Source organism: Thunnus maccoyii, chromosome 8, assembly GCF_910596095.1.
Source record: "Thunnus maccoyii chromosome 8, fThuMac1.1, whole genome shotgun sequence".
NCBI classification, from domain to species: Eukaryota; Metazoa; Chordata; class Actinopteri; order Scombriformes; family Scombridae; genus Thunnus; species Thunnus maccoyii.
Window position 1 is genome coordinate 24,383,394 of NC_056540.1, and position 18,051 is coordinate 24,401,444.

The following is an 18,051-nucleotide window of genomic DNA, read 5'->3' on the forward strand; positions in this document are numbered from 1 at the left end:
TATGAGTGTAGGGAGGTGGAAAGACAGTCGGTAACCATAACTGTACATGCTACAGAAAATAAATATTTTACACATTTTTCTAAGGGTATGTGTAGCCGTCTTCCAAAAAAGGCCATTTAGAGACACCAAATAACCCCTGCTTCAGAGTAACTGAAGCATAAACACATTATAGTGCTTTTCCCCTCTTGAACAAAACTTTGTGCATGTAAAAGAGTCAAAACAAGTGTTATGGTGGAAAAGCAGTTCATTTAAAAGTAAATCACAGCAAACTATTTATATTTGCACAATTTCAATGTTGTGGCTTTATAAAAAGCAATAAAGCAGCATATGGTCATTTTTGGAATTTCATTGGCTATTTGAAGCGCCTGTCATTGGCAGAATCTGTTCTGGGTAGGCACCCCCTTTCAGTGCGGACTCTCGTTGGGTATTGCAGGCTGTGGACAGGACATGGGTCAAGTGAGGTGTCAATTGAAAGGTCAGAGTGCAACCGCCATTTTGATACCAAGATGTTGCTTATATTTACATGATGCAAGAGCCAGGGGCGGCTGTGGCTCAGGAGGTAGAGAGGGTTGTCCACTAATCGGAAGATCGGCGGTTCGATTCCCGGCTCCTCCAGTACACATGCCGATGTGTCCTTGGGCAAGACACTTAATCCCAAATTGCTCCTGATGTTCACATTCATTCACTGATCATACACATTCATACACTGTGCCATCAGTGTATGAATGTGTGTGAATGGTTAGCTTTCTCTGATTGGTCTTGCATGGTAGCCCCTGGGTAGCCCCATTTAGCGTATGAATGTGTGTGAATGGGTGAATGGGTGAATGTGATTTGTAGTGTAAAAAGCGTGGTCGGAAGACTAGAAAGGCACTATACAAGTACAGTCCATTTACATAGCATAGTATTTCATATTTTATATGAAATATTTCATTTTTTAAATATCACAATTATCGTCAATACTGGTATAATGCAACACCCCTAGTGTCTACAGGCTGTTTGACTGACATCTACATGACTATTGCTAGCTTTGTTGCATCTGTTACACTTTTATCATTGTGATTAGTTCAAGAAATCCAGTGACCTCATGTTAACTCCAGCATATTTCTAACCTTGCCAGGGTCAACCTCAACAGATGCCTTATCAGCCAAAATAATTGAAAACATATGTGTGTGTGTGAATAATTTCAAGTTATGGCATCATGTTTGCTATTTCTAGCTTCATTACAGGCACCTCTACACATTTGTGCTGACAGTTTCACACTATTCCACACTCTGTTGTGGTAATGTGGCTAGAAACAAGCATTGCTACAGTAAGAAGACCACTGATGGCTAACAAACATGTCTGTAAACAATGTAGGTTTCAAAATATTAAGTAAGTGTTTTTTTAGAGGTTTTATGAGGAAAGAGTTAAGTATGTCTAAAGGAAGCACGCAGGGTGTTCTGATAAGAAACAATGAAAATATAACTCTTTGTTTAAAAGAAATTCACACGGGTCATCTTCCTGCCTTTGCCGTGTGCATGCGTTGGTAGGTGGCAATATCCAAACATAAAGGTAAAAACATTGCTCCATAGCTCTATCTTTAAATACACACACACAGTTGTTAGACAAAGGCATCTATGTTTGTGCTAATCTAAGCAAAACACAAAAACAGGAATTACAGACACAAAGATATTAAACTTAATTATAGTTCAAGTGGTCAGAATATAGAGAATACTTTGAAAACAATAGAAACACAACAGAAACACAATAATACGCATGTACATCTCTTATCAATGGAAAATAGATCACTGATTTGTCTAAAGGGGAGGATCATGTTTTGCATTTCAGCCAATCACCATGATTTCCACTTTGTAAAACTTGATTACCTTGTGACCAAACCTTCCATCTGGGTGAGAAGACATCAGTTGTGAAAGACAAGAGAGCTGTACCACAATGATCCGACGACTGGCTGCTTTGATTCTTCTTACTGCAGTGTGTAAGTACAATTCTCATCAGATGTGAAAAACCATTTAATCGGAGCAGTCTGTGATAAAGATGCATATGAGACAAGGCCTTGTAAAAATGTGCATTTTTCACTGTTTTCATGCTGTTGTCTAGTGAATCTTTTTTGTTTTTCTTCAGCTCTGATTCAGACTGCAGAGGTTCATCACCTGATCTCTTTGACTTTGGTTGAACTTGGTGACAATGTTACTTTTCAATGTCCATTCTCTGAGAATGACAACTTCATTCATTGGTATAAGCAGTCTCTTGGACATATGGGCCAAACAGTCGCTTCTGGACTCATCGGCACAGTAACAGTCAGTGACCAATTCAAAGAGTCTCGTTTCACTGTCACAAAAGAGGATGCTCAGTATTCTCTCATCATCAGAAATGTAAGCAAAGAGGATGAAGCAACATATTTCTGTCAGAAAGGAACATCATTTTCACCGACTTTCGTCAATGGCACATTCTTGATTGTGAACGGTAAAAATAATATGTGCCTTATTTTAATGATCATTTACGTTTTGAAGTCATTCAAATAATTTAGATTGTAAATTCCTTTTGTTGCGTTTCTTTTTAATGTTGTTTTACTGAATCACACAGACAACAATCAGCAGAAATCAGTCTATGTGAAACAAAGTCCGGAGACAGCATCAGTCCAGCTGGGAGACGCACTGACTCTCCAATGTTCACTGCTCTCCAAGAACACAACAGAAAACACAGATCAGTGTCCAGGTGTACACAGTGTGTACTGGTTCAGAGCTGGATCAGGAGGATTTCATCCAGGCATCATTTACACTCACAGGAACAGGAGTGATAAACCTGTGGAGAGGGGCTGTGTCTACAGTCTGTCCAAAACTATACAGGACTCCTCTGATACTGGGACTTACTACTGTGCTGTGGTCACATGTGGAGAGATCCTGTTTGGTGAAGGAACTAAAGTGGATACAAGTATGTATTTACAGTTGTATTTAAATCATAAATAGATTTTGCATAAATATATTCAGCCTGCTTAAAATATATTAGATTTTGGCTTTTTAAAAATGTATCATTAGTTTGTTGCTTTCTCCAAAGTTTAAAGTCCCCCTCCACTCAAAAATATGTTCTTCTTCTTGTTAATTCAACTGGATGTTTGAATGTTAGCATGCAGAATGATGTATGTGCAGACTTGTTGTGATTTTACAACTAGTTTGGAAGCCAATTCTGGTCCAGTTTGTATCTTACACAAGTGTAGTGTAGAAACTTGAAGCCTTTGGTGCACATACACTAAGAATTGACTCTTTGGAAAAGTTGGAAACATCTTGCGTCCAGTAGTTGAGCCTTTGAAATGAACAATATTTACATATTCATAGATTTTGAATTTTAAATAAGGGAGAAGGAGTATATGTCATTACAAAAATTTTAATTAGGTATTTTTTATACTTCTTAAAATTTTTAAGAAGGTTTCATAGAGCCCTATTTTAACTTCACAAGTGCAACAACAAGTGCAGTGTGGTAGGTCTTGGGTGCACTGACTGTGTGGGCGTCTTCATGCACACGTGCTATTTTGGTTTATGTGTGTGCAGCAGCACCAAGTGCAAAAAGGCTGGGTGAGGGTGAATAAAGATCAGTTGGTGTGGTGATTATTAAATACTCTCTCAGCCAGTCACATTCAATGTCTTAGCTCAGAAACAGCTGTGCCAATCACAGTTAAGCATGATAATGAGAGATGAACAAAGGGAAAACTTTTCTTCAGGAAATGTCTGCGCCACACCATGAACACTCATCACCACAAATCTGCAGCCAAAGACAGATGGTGTAGGATTCTTCATCAGTTAGTTAGGCTACTATGATAGTGATAGAAATGAAAACAAAAAAATTGGTGAAGACGTTTATATGATTGAATCGGACCAACACTATTTCATCCATAATTCTAATCAAATTCCAACCAAAATAAAACAACTTGCTTTATGCTCCTTCATTTGAATGAAACTCACACCTGTGCACCATGTGTTCTGCCACACAGACAGGTAAAGTGAGTTTCAAGGTCAGGAAAATACCAAACAGTCGGAGCATGATGCGAAAAGTCAACAAAATCTAATCATTATCCCATTATGTAAGTTTGTCATTCAGAAATATTGAAAAAGGATTAATTCATCCATAAATAATACTTCATGCATACATTGCATTTCACCCAAAACTCAAATAAAATAAGATCATACTTTTGACTAAATACTATAAATATTCTAGTAAACATGCACATAGAAAGTAAAAGTAAAAAGAGTAAAATACCTAACAGTTGTTCCAACAGTAATTCAACAGTTATTTAGATTGTTGACAAAATGTAATTATTCTCACTCAGTTTCTAATAGCAAATGATTACTCTTGACAGTCCATTAATAAATAATGTTTAATGTGTCCTTGGAAATATTTTGGTTCCAGGATCAGAGTTGGATCCAGTTGTTCTTGTACTTGGAGCACTGTTGGCCTGCTGTGTGACTGTGATTGCCGTCCTTATTTTCTACGTTAATGGGAGGAGAGTTTGTGAACATTGCAACGGTAGGTTCACTATATTTTACTTTTTTGTTTCAGTTAAACTTTCCTCCACTCAAAATGTGTTTTGCTTTTTCTTACTTCATTTGGATGTTAGACCTTCACTGTGCAGAATGATGTATGTGCAGAGTTTGACACTCAAATGCTGGTTTCACATTCATCTGTTGAAGTGGGAGAGTTTCTCTGTGCTCACCTTAAATCTGAGTTGAAAGGACATGGCTGGTCATTTTATATATCTGTCTTATTGTCAACAATTTACATGCACAGAGACCAAACCAACAATGAATTAATCCCACAGTATTGTCTGTGTATCCGAATCCTATTCATCTGTGCTGTAGACTTCCATCGTATCCAAAAACTATTAAAAACATATCAATGAGCCACACTGCTGCATGGTGACATGTTTAATCATTATGAAGAGTTTGGACACAGTAGTTTGTTCAGAAATGGCTCCAAAGACTAATAACAGCATCTTCAGTGAGTGTTAGATGTTGCTTTTTCATTGTTTGTCACTATTACAATTAAAAAGTGTCAAAATAAAATTCATCTTTGTGAACATTATTTTTTGTAGTGTTACAATATTGTAAACGTTTAAGAAGCGAACCATTTTATGAGGTCACTATAAAATATTTATATTTTTGTCAAATTATATTAATTTCCCAAACTAGCTTCTACCAAAGAATGGTTAGAGCAGAAGAAAGATAATGTTTTGGAATGGTCGAGTCAAAGTCCTGACCTTAATCCTAAAGAAATGCTGTGGAAGGACCTGAAGCAGGCAGTTCATGCAAAGACACCCACCAACACTCCTGAATTGAGACTATTTTGTAAGGAGGAATGGGCTAAAATTCCTCCAAGCAAATGTGCAGAGCTGATAAACAGTTACTGGAAACGAAAGTTATTGTTGCAAAAAAGGGTCACAACAGTTACTGAAAGCAAGGGTTCACATAATTTTGCCTCCTACAAATATGTAAGTTTGGATAATTTTCCTTAATAGATAAAAGTTTTTTCTTTGTCTCATTTGTTTAATTGGGTTCACTTTATCTAATTTTAGGACTTGTGTAAATATCTGATCATGTTTTAGGTCATATTTATGCAGAAATACAGAAAAATCTAAAGGGTTCACAAATTTTCAAGCAGCACTGTATATGTGTATTGAACATTTCAGTTCACATTTTACATGATGTCACAATCCAGTTTTCAATGAGCAAAGCACTTCACTAGTGTCTGCTCAGTGCTCAGGGGCCACAAGGGACTGAAGCTGGGCACATCACAAGTGTGTAACTGTAAAACGAAGACCTTATGAATGTGATCAAAGTCTTGTTTTGTTCATTTCTGTTTTTTAATGACACAAAGTTCCCTGATATGACATCAGTAAACATATTACCACTGTGAACACACTCAAAGTTTTACTTTTATTAACAGGAGCAGCAGGAGCCTCTCATAATCTTGAAACATCAACGGTGGATCAATCAAACAACCTGGTAATTATGCTTCTGGTAAATATTCATGACAGAGGAATGAATAATCAATAACACACATGTAGGCTAATGACACTGATTAAATAGGCCATCTAAGAGAGTAACTTTATTGTTTAGGTAATGATGTTATGGTTGTAATCTCTACATTATTTAATAACACACAAATACTTTATGTTTTATAGGATGGTGAAGCAAAGGAAGTGAACTATGCAGCGCTGGATTTACCCACAATTAAAGTGAAAAGAGGAAATAAAATGAGGAGGGAGAACACACAGTGTGTTTACTCTATTGTTAGATCAGATTACCACAACCAGCAACACCCCTCTCTATAGGCAGAGCGGGACCTTTACACTGCTTCCCAATTCTCTGCAGAGGTCCGTAGCTTAGCTTGTTTTAGAGTTACAGTATAATGTGCACAGACAGGGATAGGAGGAAGTTGAACATCAGTCAGAATGTGTGTTTTCTGAAAAGTGTTGCACCCAGCAGATTTCCAGACAGACTGCTCTCAAAAGTTGAGAAAGATTCAGTTCTTGAGAAAAACGAACGATCTCAACTGCTTTTCTCTTCAAAATTCAAATTTCATGATGCATATTTGTTTATTTAAAAGTAAAGTAAAACATGTACACAAACATCAATATAATGGCAATGATAATAGATGAGCGTCATATAAGAAACTTTCCTCATGGCTAATTCATTTCAAACCAACTCTTTCAAGATTAATCTTTTAAAAAGCCAGTTTGGGTGTCATCACAAGCTTGAAACATTAAACAACATTTAAAAGATATAGTATGCCAAAGGCTATTCTAAATGTTTAACTATTAAATGTTCTTATTTTTGCATCATTTTCTTTTTGAAGTAATAAATATATTAAACAATGATACAAACAGAATGATACACAAAACATATTTCATCCAAAATTAAAAATCATTACGTTACAGAGTTCAGAGGTGAAAGGCATGTACTAGAGCAGTTTAAACACTATTTTTACAGATAATGTGACAGAGAAAAACTTTATATGAGAAACAATCTGGTGTGTGAATTAATCTGACCCCTAAGCCCTGACAGTATTGTAGACAGAATTTTCTTCTGCTGCTTTTGCATTCCTTCTCCCTGCTTTGCCAGCTTTCTTCTTGGTAAAGGTTACTGCAGAATAAACCAATGACTTCTCATATCTCTGAGGAAATAAATCCAAAATATTGTGAGATGGTAAGTCAATGTAAGGATGTGCAAACAGATAAAACATGCTTTTCAAATTACATATTATCTTTAAATTCCTTACCTGCTGACTTTGTTGACCACCACTGGCTGTTTCAGCATTTGTTTGCAGAGAAACAGCAGCTGTATTATAAAATAATAATAATATGACTTATACACAGCTCTGATGTCAATCTAAAGATGTTATAGCTGTTTTTAAATACTGTTTGATAGATTAATGTCTCAGTAATTTCTCTTACCGTTCCAGCAATCACAAGATTTTCTCTTGATGCGATATATGAGGAAGGCTGTTACAACCAGATTTATAGCCAAAGCAGCACACAGCAGGTAGATAATTGTGTTGGCCTTTTGTAAATTCCACCAGCTGACAACTAAAGCATTATGAAAAAAAGAAATAAAATAAATAATTTAAGGTTACGAAATAGCAATAACTAATTTACGGTATTTGATAAGAAGAAGAACAAATGTTTTTTGATCTAAATGGATTGTACTTAACTCCTAATAAAACACATAGATAGGATAATTTCACCATTATAGAGAAATGAAGTTACCTTCAATGTCCAGTTTAGTTCCATTTCCAAATACTATCTCCCCACATGTGGCCACAGCACAGTAGTAAGTCCCAGCATCAGAAGAGCTGACGTTCTTAGAGAAGCTGTAGACACATTTCTGTGGAGAGCGAGTCTCAGAACTCTTTTCACATTCATCACCACTGTTTCCATGAGCGTAAATAAAACTGGGATGAGATTCATCTGATCCAGCTCTGAACCAGTACACTGTGTCTTCTTCTGGACACTTTTTATTCTCAGAGTCAGAGAGCACTGAACACTGGAGAGTCACAGAGTCTCCTGGACGGACTGGATCAGATGGAAAGTCTTGAGTGATGACAGTGATATCAAGTTCTGGTCCTGGGGAAGTGAAAATACAAATTATGAACATGTTTTACTCACTTTAATGAAAACAGTTACACACATTCATTTATACACGAAAACTGCTGTTATAAATGGTATTGAATGTAAGCAGATAAGCTGATGATTACATATAAGGAACATGAAATCTTCGCTCACTGACTTTTATTTACCTTTAATCCTCAGAAATGTTCCTTTCAATAATGTCATGTTAAGTAGGTCTACTTTTATACAGTAATAAAGTCCAGCATCGCTTAGCTTAGCTTTATTAATATCCAGGACAAATTTTCCAGGCTCTTGTTTTGTTGTAATGTGAGTAATCTTATTAACACGATCATGATCAAAGGCATATGTTCCTCCCAAGAATTCAGGTACATTTCCAGCAACAAGCCTGATCCAGAACAAGGTGGTTGCTCCAGACTCAGATGTCTGACGGGTACATGTCAGAGTCACATCATCTCCAACATCAACAGTCTTTGTCACAAAGATCTGATCGTCTGCACATCCTGAAAAAAAAGACACAGAGCAATAATAAACAACAGACAGATAAAATCATATATGCTTTCTGCTGAATTGCTTCAACAAGATGACAATATAATTGATATATCCAGAGTGAAGACTTTTTATACTTACGCCCAACTCTGAGCATGAGCAAGATATAAAATCCAAACAGCATTTTCTTGTTAACTCATGTAAGAAAACATTTAATTTAAACAGTATCAGAAGATGATCCGCCTTAATGTAATCATATGAAATGGGAGGGAAAAATTTCAGAACAATCTGATTGGCTGCTTGTTATGTTGGCGTTTCATTGTACTACCACAGTGGAAATAATATCAAACATCTTTCCAACCTAAACACTTGAAACAACACCAACAGCAAGCTTTTGTTTCATGTTTCATGGTGGGTTTCTATTACTGACACTGAGAGTAAACACAAGAGATGATTTCATTCAGTCTTGATGTGAAGCACAATAATCTTAAACACTCTTGTTCATAAAACTTTTTTTTGTGATTGTTGGGGTGATTTCCAGCACAATTTATCCCACTTTTTGGTCCATACTAACCCTATCAAACAGGACACCAACAGGAGTTCAGTGACAACAACTTTGATGTTGAGTAATTCTGCAAACCCAAGATTATGTTTAATATTGGAGTTTTCAATTGTTCAGTATATATAAATACATATTTTTATTACAGCAACTTAAAGTCCTCCTCTACTCAAAAATGTGTTTTGTTTCTTGTTCCTTCAGTTAGATGTTCAGCCTTCACGGTGTAGAATGATATATGTGCAGAGTTTGACACTAGAAGGCTCTTTTCACATTTATCTACTTTTGAAATGAATAATAATGGCATATTCAAAGATTTTTCAATGAGAGAGAAGGAGATGTCATTTTAAGGATTTTAACTAGAAAATTGGACTTTTTTATTTTTGGAAAAAAACATATTAGACATATTATTATTCTCAGCAGAGTATTCTTTATATATCTTACAACATGTCTGGAGGGGATTTTAAGTAAAACTACTTCGTTATTGTTCGGGAAAGATCATTGTAATGGCAATAAACCACAGTATGATGACAGACTATGACAGACACCATACTTCATGAACTGCACACTACTTCCTGCACTGGAACTGAACATTAGCACTGGATGTTAATGTCAGTACCCACTGTAGAAAAGTCTATATAATACTTACTACTTACCTTAGAAACAGTTGTAAAGCCTGATATATATTGAGACTGTCTTTCTCCAGTTGACCTTCCTCAACTAAGTTCAACAATGTCTTCATCTAAACCATTACCCTGTCTCTTAGACCCCATCCCAACTATGCTGATTAAGGAAGTCTTACCCTTAGTTAGCAATTCTTTACTAGATATGATCAATCTGTCTTTAGTAACAGGCTATGAACCACAGTCCTTTAAAGTAGCTGTAATTAAACCTCTTCTTAAGAAGCCTACTCTTGATTCAGGCATTTTAGCCCACTATCGACCCATATCTAATCTTCCCTGTCTCTCTAAGATCCTCGAGAAAGCAGTTGCCAATCAGTTGTGTGACTTTCTACATAACAATAGTTTATTAGAGAATTTTCAGTCAGGATTTAGAGCACATCATAGCACAGAGACAGCACCGATGAAAGTTACAAATGATCTCCTAATGGCATCGGACAAAGGACTTCTCTCTGTACTTGTCTTGTTAGATCTTAGTGCCGCATTTGACACCATTGACCATCACATCCTATTAAGAGACTGGAACACTTAATTGGCATTAAAGGAACTGCATTAAACTGGTTTAAGTCCTATTTATCAGATCGATTTCAGTTTGTACACGTTAACGATGAATCCTCCATGAAGGCAAAAGTGAGACACGGAGTTCCACAAGGTTATGTGCTTGGACCAATACTATTCACCGTATATATGCTTCCTTTAGGTAATATTAAAGTGTAATGTGTAATATTACACTCCATAAATTTTCATTGTTATGCGGATGATACTCAAATACATTTATCAATGAAACCAGATTAAACTAATCAGTTAATGAAACTCCGAGCATGCCTTAAGGACATAAAAACCTGCATGACCTGCAATTTTCTGCTACTAAACTCAGACAAAACTGAAGTTATTATGCTTGGCCCTAAACACCTTAGTAACACATTACCTAATGATATATAGTGACAGTAGAAGGCATTGCCCTGGCCTCCAGCACCACTGTAAAGAATCTGGGAGTTATTGATCAGGATATGTCCTTTAACCCTCAAATAAAACAAATCTCAAGGACTGCCTTTTTTCACTTACATAATATTGCAAAAATGAGGCACATCCTGTCTCAAATAGATGCAGAAAAACTAGTCCACGCATCTGTTACTTCTAGGCTGGATTATTGCAATTTTTTTATTATCAGGCTGCCCTAATAAGTCTCCAAAGACTCTCCAGCTGGTCCAGAATGCAGCTGCGTGCGTACTGACAAAAACTAAAAAAAGAGATCACATTTCTCCCATTTTAGCTTCACTGCATTGGCTTCCTGTTAAATCCTGAATAGAATTTTAAATCCTTCTCCTCACCTACAAAGCCATTAATGGTCAGGCACCATCATATCTTAAAGAGCTCATAGTACCCTATTACCCCACTTTAACACTGTGCTCCCAGAATGCGGGCTTACTTGTGGTTCCTAGAGTCTCCAATAGTAGAATGGGAGGCAGAGTCTTCAGCTATCAGGCCCCTCTCCTGTGGAACCATTTTCCAGATTCGGTCCAGGGGGCATACACCCTCTCTACATTTAAGATTAGGCCTAAAGCTTTCCTTTTTGATAAAGCTTATAGTTAGGGCCAGCCAGGCTTGCCTTAGATCAACCCTTAGTTATGCTGCTATAGGCCTAGACTGCCAGGGGACTTCCTGTGATGCACTGAGCTCCTCTCTTCTCCTCCTCCTCTCCATCTGTATGCATTCATGTACCATTAATGTATGTTACTAACTTGGCTTCCTCCCCAGAGATTTTGTGCTTTCTTGTCTCGCAGGAAACTTCAGAGTCTGATGGATGATGGCGTGGTCCTGTGGGTATCCTGCCTGGACACCTTCTCTGGCTATTATTGCTATTGTTATTGCTAGTAATATCTCTATTATTATTATTATCATTGTTATTGTTATTTTTTTTGTTATTATGCTTCTCTGTGTCTGTCTCCCCCCTCTCCCACTCCCTCCCCCCTCTCCCCCTCCCTCCCTTTTTGTCTCTCAACCCAACCAGTCAAGGCCCACCTAGAGCCCGGTTCTACTTGACGTTTCTTCTGGTTAAAGAGGAGTTTTTTCCTTGCTGCTGTCACATAGACCTACTCTATGTGAAAAGTGACCTGAGATAACTTTTGTTATTATTTGGCGCTATAATATATAATAAAATTGAAGTGAATTGAATCAAATTACTTATTTCCATGTGCAAGATGTGTATTTTAGAATTGTAGGACTCATATAAAATGACAATATTAACTTTTAATTAGCAATGAACATAAAATAGTGAATAAAATAGTGTCTTTTGGTGATCCAATAATTTTGCACTACAGCATGGCACCAACTAGATTGGATTTGATCAAAACATATGTAATTTGCTCTTTCTGTACATCACTGCACTCTTTAAGTCATATGACTCACCAAACAGAAGATAAGATTTGCAATAAACTTTTCGCTAGCTAAATTTACATTTTAAAGGGGGTACAGATGCCACTAGCCTTTAAATACTAATATCACCCAAAATACTGCATATCTGTGAATAAAGAGGCCTAAGTCTCTAGGTCTGGTGTGAAATCCTGCAATAATATCTGTAGCACTCAGTTAAATAGGAAATTAGTAAATCTAATATTAAATTTTAAAAAATGCATCCAGCCCTTTGCCACACTGATACACAAAGACAGAAGGGATGTCTTACATATTGTGGGAGGAGCCAATCCAGATGTTCCCGCCCACTGTGCCTGTCAGTTACATCTGCAGGAAGAGCTGACGATTCTAGTCAGGGGGCTGGTGAAAGAAGAGCAGAGCACAACTCTATCACAGCACTATCACAGAAACTAATTCAGCTGCAGGCAGTTTAGAATTTTTGAGTCAGCTAACCTGTATGTTTTGATCTGAGAAAGGGGACTTGTGTAAAAAAGGGAGAAAATCACAAATAAAATACCCCCGTTGAGATTTGAACCCAAGACCTTGTTGAGAGGCAGCATGTTAATCACTGACAGGCTATCCCAAAAGGGTGTTTTTTGTAATAAAAGAAAGCTTCTCACATGTAGTAAAACAGTAAAAATGCCACCTTGCTTCCCCATGAACAGTGGTGGACATATTCACAATAACAAGTCAGGACCAGCTGACACTATAATGCAGTCAAGTGCAACACCACAGGCTCTGGTATCAAAAAAATAAAAAAGTGGAGGTCTCTGACACTACTTCCTTCACCTACTTGTATGTAGGTGTAGAGTTAGAGAATGAGAATGAGAATGAAAGATAATGAAAGTAGATAGATTGGTAATGTAAAGGGTCAAAACTGTAGCAACACTTGTTCTGTTTGTGGTTGAGTTTGACAAAAAAACTAACCCTAACCCTCTTACTACTACAATTGTTGATATGACACATTAAAATCACCATACAGTTTAACCAGTGGTTCCCGGACACAGTGTTGTGTCCTGCTCTGTGCTTTCTGCTTTTTCTTTTGTTGCACAGTACTGCTGGCAACCGACACACAAACAGACACAGATAAACACACACTGACAAGCAACGACGGCCAAGAAATGACGCATTGAAAGTTAGGCATTGTTGTGATTGGGCTTTCGATGTAATCTGTTGTTTTCATTGGTAGCTGCTGTGAGAGGGGGAGTGCTACTCATTCACTGGTCCCACCCCAGTTGGTTTGACCCATGATCTGAAAGTAAAAGTTTGCTCGATTATTATTTGAGCACCTTGCTATAATCTGTTCATGTGTCTATGGTTTCACTGTTAAAAACAGACATAGACATTATTTGTACTTAGAATGAACTTTTCAAACAATAATTTCAATTTGTTCAATAAAAATTAGCCTGCCGAAAGCTCTAGCAGCTTGTTTCTCCTGCTTTAATCTCACTACCTACAGTATATCCTGTTGAAGCTCACAGTCAGGTCTATTCTGAGTAAACAGCCTCAGTGGTGGGTCAATGGGCGGAGAAATGGCCCACCACAGCTTTTGTCTCAGTAGCTGTTGCACACACACTGTGTGGTTTTGGTCACATTTGCTCTGGCTTTCCCCTGCAACTGCCCCTGAAACCTGTAGGCTACCACTTATGTTGTAGTTAATGTTATTTCTAATGTATCCTCCTCTTAAGCCTGATTTGAACATTCAAATTCTAACAAATACAGATTTGAAATTAAATTAGTGACATGCTCATTAGGCTATTCATCTACTTTTGTATAGATTACACAAACAAAACAACACAAACATCAGGTTCAGGATGAGATTATCTTAATGTAATGCAAACACTGAAAGCAAAACAGCTAGCCTACACTGAAAGATGAAAAATACAGCTCCAACTCCAGCAGTGACTATGTTGTTTCCCTTTAGCTATCAAGTTATATGCCAGTGCACCCAAAAACATCATTGGGGTTTTGTCTTTACTGTGAAGACATGATGATTTTGTTGCATGCAGCCATTAGGTCTATTTGTTGTGGGTCAGTAAAGAGCTCAAATGTATAAGCTGACTTCCCATTAAAAGCCCTGCGCACCCATAATACACACACACACAGATGAATTCACTTGTTGTGGCTGATTGTCATATCTGTGTGGATGTCTACGAGGGCTGTCATGATATCAGATTTTCACAACATGAAAAAATTCAAGATAATGATATTATTGCGATATCTATAGAAAATTTGAAAAGAAAATGCTATCAGTCAAATCTTTAACTTTGTTTATTGTATGTTTTGCTTTTCTGGCAAATGAATTACACTCAAAATACAAGTGTAGGGAGGTGGAAAGAGAGTCGTAACCATAACTGTACATGCTACAGAAAATTAATATTTTACTCATTTTTCTAAGAGTATGTGTAGCCGTCTTCCAAAAAAGGCCATTTAGAGACACCAAATAACCCCTGCTTCAGAGTAACTGAAGCATAAATACATTAGCATAAACTAAACTTTGTGCATATAAAAGAATTGTTATGGTGGAAAAGCAGTTCATATAAAAAGTACATCACAGCAAACTATTTATATTTGCACAATTTCAATGTTGTGGCTTTATAAAAAGCAATAAAGCAGCATATGGTCATTTTTGGAATTTCATTGGCTATTTGAAGCGCCAGTCATTGGCAGAATCTGTTCTTACTGGCTCGGTCTTTATATGGAAGAAGAGGGGCAGGCACCTCCTTTCAGCGTGGACTCTCGTTGGGTATTGAAGGCTGTGGACAGGACATGAAAGCTCATTGGGTCAAGTGAGGCGTCAATTGAAAGGTCAGAGTGCAACCGCCATTTTGATACAAAGATGTCACTAATGTTTACATGATGCAACAGTTTGTGGATATTTATTGATGTAATAATGTGTTTTGGACTAAATATTTTAATGGATTGGATCAACTGAACTTTTGCGAATCTAAGAAGACCATTTTTGTTGGATTTGCATCAGTCAGCAGAATAATATGAGGCTTCATAGATGAGTAGCATGTATTTTGTAATTGTTTGTTTTTTGGTGGTCTGACAGAGTCGTTGATTGTACTTGCTGTTGCCATGGTATCTTGAGATGGTTTGCATCAGTCGAATCACAAGAATCTTGGCTTTCCAAAGATGTGTTGCATGGGTACCCACTTAAAGACAAGAGTTGTGTACATAACATAGTTGTGTACTTAAAAGTCGCAACATTAAGGGGTTTTAAGAAGCGCTGGATTATTTACACTACATTATCATATGTATATTATATTATATTATATTATTATATGATATCAATATTTCATTTTTTAAATATCATGATTATCGTCAATACTGGTATAACGCAACACCCCTTGTGTCTACAGGCTGTCTGACTGACATCTACATGACTATTGTTAGCTTTGTTGCATCTGTTACACTTTAATCATTGTGATTAGTTCACGAAATCCAGTGACCTCATGTTAACTCCAGCATATTTCTAACCTTGCCAGGGTCAACCTGAACAGATGCCTTATCAGCCAAAATAATTGAAAATATATGGGTGTGTGTGAATAATTTCAAGTTATGGCATCGTGTTTGCTATTTCTAGCTTCATTACAGGCACCTCTACACATTTATGCTGACAGTTTCACACTATTCTACACTCTGTTGTGGTAATGTGGCTAGAAACACAGCATTGCTACAGTAAAAAGATCACTGATGGCTAACAAACATGGCTGTAAACACTGTAGGTTTCAAAATATTAAGTAAGTGTTTTTTTAGAAGTTTTATGAGGAAAGAGTTAAGTATGTCTAAAGGAAGCACGCAGGGTGTTCTGGTAAGAAACAATGAAAATATAACTCTTTGTTTAAAAGAAATTTACACGGGTCATTTCCTGCCTGTGCCGTGTGCATGTGTTGGTAGGTGGCAATATCCAAACATAAAGGTAAAAGCATTGCTCCATAGCTCCATCTTTAAATACACACACAGTTGTTAGACAAAGGCATCTATGTTTGTGCTAATCTAAGCAAAACACAAAAACAGGAATTACAGACACAAAGACATTAAACTTAATTATAGTTCAAGTGGTCAGAATATAGAGGATACATTAGATTATGGCCTTTTAAGAATGTATTATTAGTTTGTTGCTTTCTCCAAAGTTTAAAGTCCCCCTCCACTCAAAAATATGTTCTTCTTCTTGTTACTTCAGCTGGATGTTTGAATGTTAGCATGCAGAATGATGTATGTGCAGACTTGTTGTGATTTTACAACTAGTTTGGAAGCCAATTCTGGTCCAGTTTGTATCTTACACAAGTGTAGTGTAGAAACTTGAAGCCTTTGGTGCACATACACTGAGAATTGACTCTTTGGTAAAGGTGGAAACATCTTGCGTCCAGTAGTTGAGCCTTTGAAATGAACAATATTTACATATTCATAGATTTTGAATTTTAAATAAGGGAGAAGGAGTATATATCATTACAAAAATTTTAATTAGGTATTTTTTATACTTTTTAAAATTTTTAAGAAGGTGTCTTAGAGCCCTATTTTAACCGCACAAGTGCAACAACAAGTGCAGCATGGTAGGTGCACTGACTGTGTGGGCGTCTTCATGCACACGTGCAATTTTGGTTCTGTATGTGCAGCAGCACCAAGTGCAAAAAGGCTGGGTGAGGGTGAATAAAGATCAGTCGGTGTAGTGATTATTAAATACTCTCTCAGCCAGTCACATTCATGGTCTCAGCTCAGAAACAGCTGTGCCAATCACAGTTAAACATGATAATGAGAGATGAACAGAGGGAAAACTTTTCTTCAGGAAATGTCTGCACCACACCATGAACACTCATCACCACAAATCTGTAGCCAAAGACAGATGGTGTAGGATTTTATATCAGTTAGTTAGGCTACTATGATAGTGATAGAAATGAAAACAAAAAAATTGGTGAAGATGTTTATATAATTGAATCGGACCAACACTATTTCATCCATAATTCTAATCAAATTCCAACCAAAATAAAACAACTTGCTTTGTGCTCCTTCATTTGAATGAAACTCACACCTGTGCACCATGTATTCTGCCACACAGACAGGTAAAGTGAGTTTCAAGGTCAGGAAAATACCAAACAGTCGGGGCACTGGTTGGTCTTGCATCTCCACAAAAATAGGGCCTGGTGTCTTAATGTTAATAAGAACATGATGCGAAAAGTCAACAAAATCTAATAATTATCCCATTATGTAAGTTTGTCATTCAGAAATATTGAAAAAGGATTAATTCATCCATAATAATACTTCATGCATACATTGTTTTTCACCCAAAACTCAAATGAAATAAGATCATACTACTAAATACTATAAATATTCTAGTAAACATACACATAGAAAGTAAAAGTAAAAAGAGTAAAATACTTAAATACTTCCAACAGTAATTCAACAATTATTTAGATTGTTGACAAAATGTAATTATTCTCACTCAGTTTCTAATAGCAAATGATTACTCCTGATAGTCCATTAATAAATAATGTTTAATGTGTCCTTGGAAATATTTTGGTTCCAGGATCAGAGTTGGATCCAGTTGTTCTTGTACTTGGAGCACTGTTGGCCTGCTGTGTGACTGTGATTGCCGTTCTCATTTTCTTCATTAATGGGAGGAGAGTTTGTGAACATTGCAACATTAGGTTCACTATATTTTACTTTTTTGTTTCAGTTAAAGTCCCCTCCACTCAAAATGTGTTTTTCTTTTTGTCACTTCATTTGGATGTTGGACCTTCACAGTGCAGAATGATGTATGTGCAGAGTTTGACACTCAAATGCTGGATTCACAT

At 36.8% G+C, this 18,051-nt stretch overlaps 2 protein-coding genes across 2 annotated transcripts; one reads left to right on the forward strand and one right to left on the reverse strand.

Moving 5' to 3' along the window:
- The first annotated feature begins 2,255 nt into the window (after positions 1-2,255).
- LOC121901466 lies at positions 2,256-6,322 on the forward strand. The gene is made up of 5 exons (XM_042418257.1): positions 2,256-2,463; positions 2,584-2,931; positions 4,402-4,518; positions 5,935-5,993; positions 6,173-6,322. Exons 1-5 carry the CDS (start codon positions 2,256-2,258, stop codon positions 6,320-6,322), a joined length of 882 nt encoding a protein of 293 aa, XP_042274191.1.
- A 31-nt stretch (positions 6,323-6,353) lies between these two features.
- On the reverse strand, positions 6,354-8,781 carry LOC121901585. Its single transcript, XM_042418417.1, has 6 exons — positions 8,747-8,781; positions 8,287-8,619; positions 7,757-8,113; positions 7,445-7,576; positions 7,270-7,328; positions 6,354-7,164 (listed from the first exon to the last, which is right to left on the reverse strand). Exons 1-6 carry the CDS (start codon positions 8,760-8,762, stop codon positions 7,042-7,044), a joined length of 1,020 nt encoding a protein of 339 aa, XP_042274351.1. The 5' UTR covers positions 8,763-8,781; the 3' UTR covers positions 6,354-7,041.
- Positions 8,782-18,051: the final 9,270 nt, after the last annotated feature.

What these genes read in the sequence shown, in the direction of transcription:
- LOC121901466 (XM_042418257.1), top strand. Translation starts at nt 2,256, where the DNA reads ATGGGCCAAACAGTCGCTTCTGGACTCATCGGCACAGTAACAGTCAGT. An exon ending in AGGAACTAAAGTGGATACAA is followed by an intron (nt 2,932 to 4,401) that starts GTATGTATTTAC and finishes TTTTGGTTCCAG; the next exon opens with GATCAGAGTTGGATCCAGTT. An exon ending in TGGATCAATCAAACAACCTG is followed by an intron (nt 5,994 to 6,172) that starts GTAATTATGCTT and finishes TATGTTTTATAG; the next exon opens with GATGGTGAAGCAAAGGAAGT.
- LOC121901585 (XM_042418417.1), bottom strand. An exon ending in AACATTTCTGAGGATTAAAG is followed by an intron (nt 8,114 to 8,286) that starts GTAAATAAAAGT and finishes TCACTTCCCCAG; the next exon opens with GACCAGAACTTGATATCACT. An exon ending in ATCTTGTGATTGCTGGAACG is followed by an intron (nt 7,329 to 7,444) that starts GTAAGAGAAATT and finishes TTTATAATACAG; the next exon opens with CTGCTGTTTCTCTGCAAACA.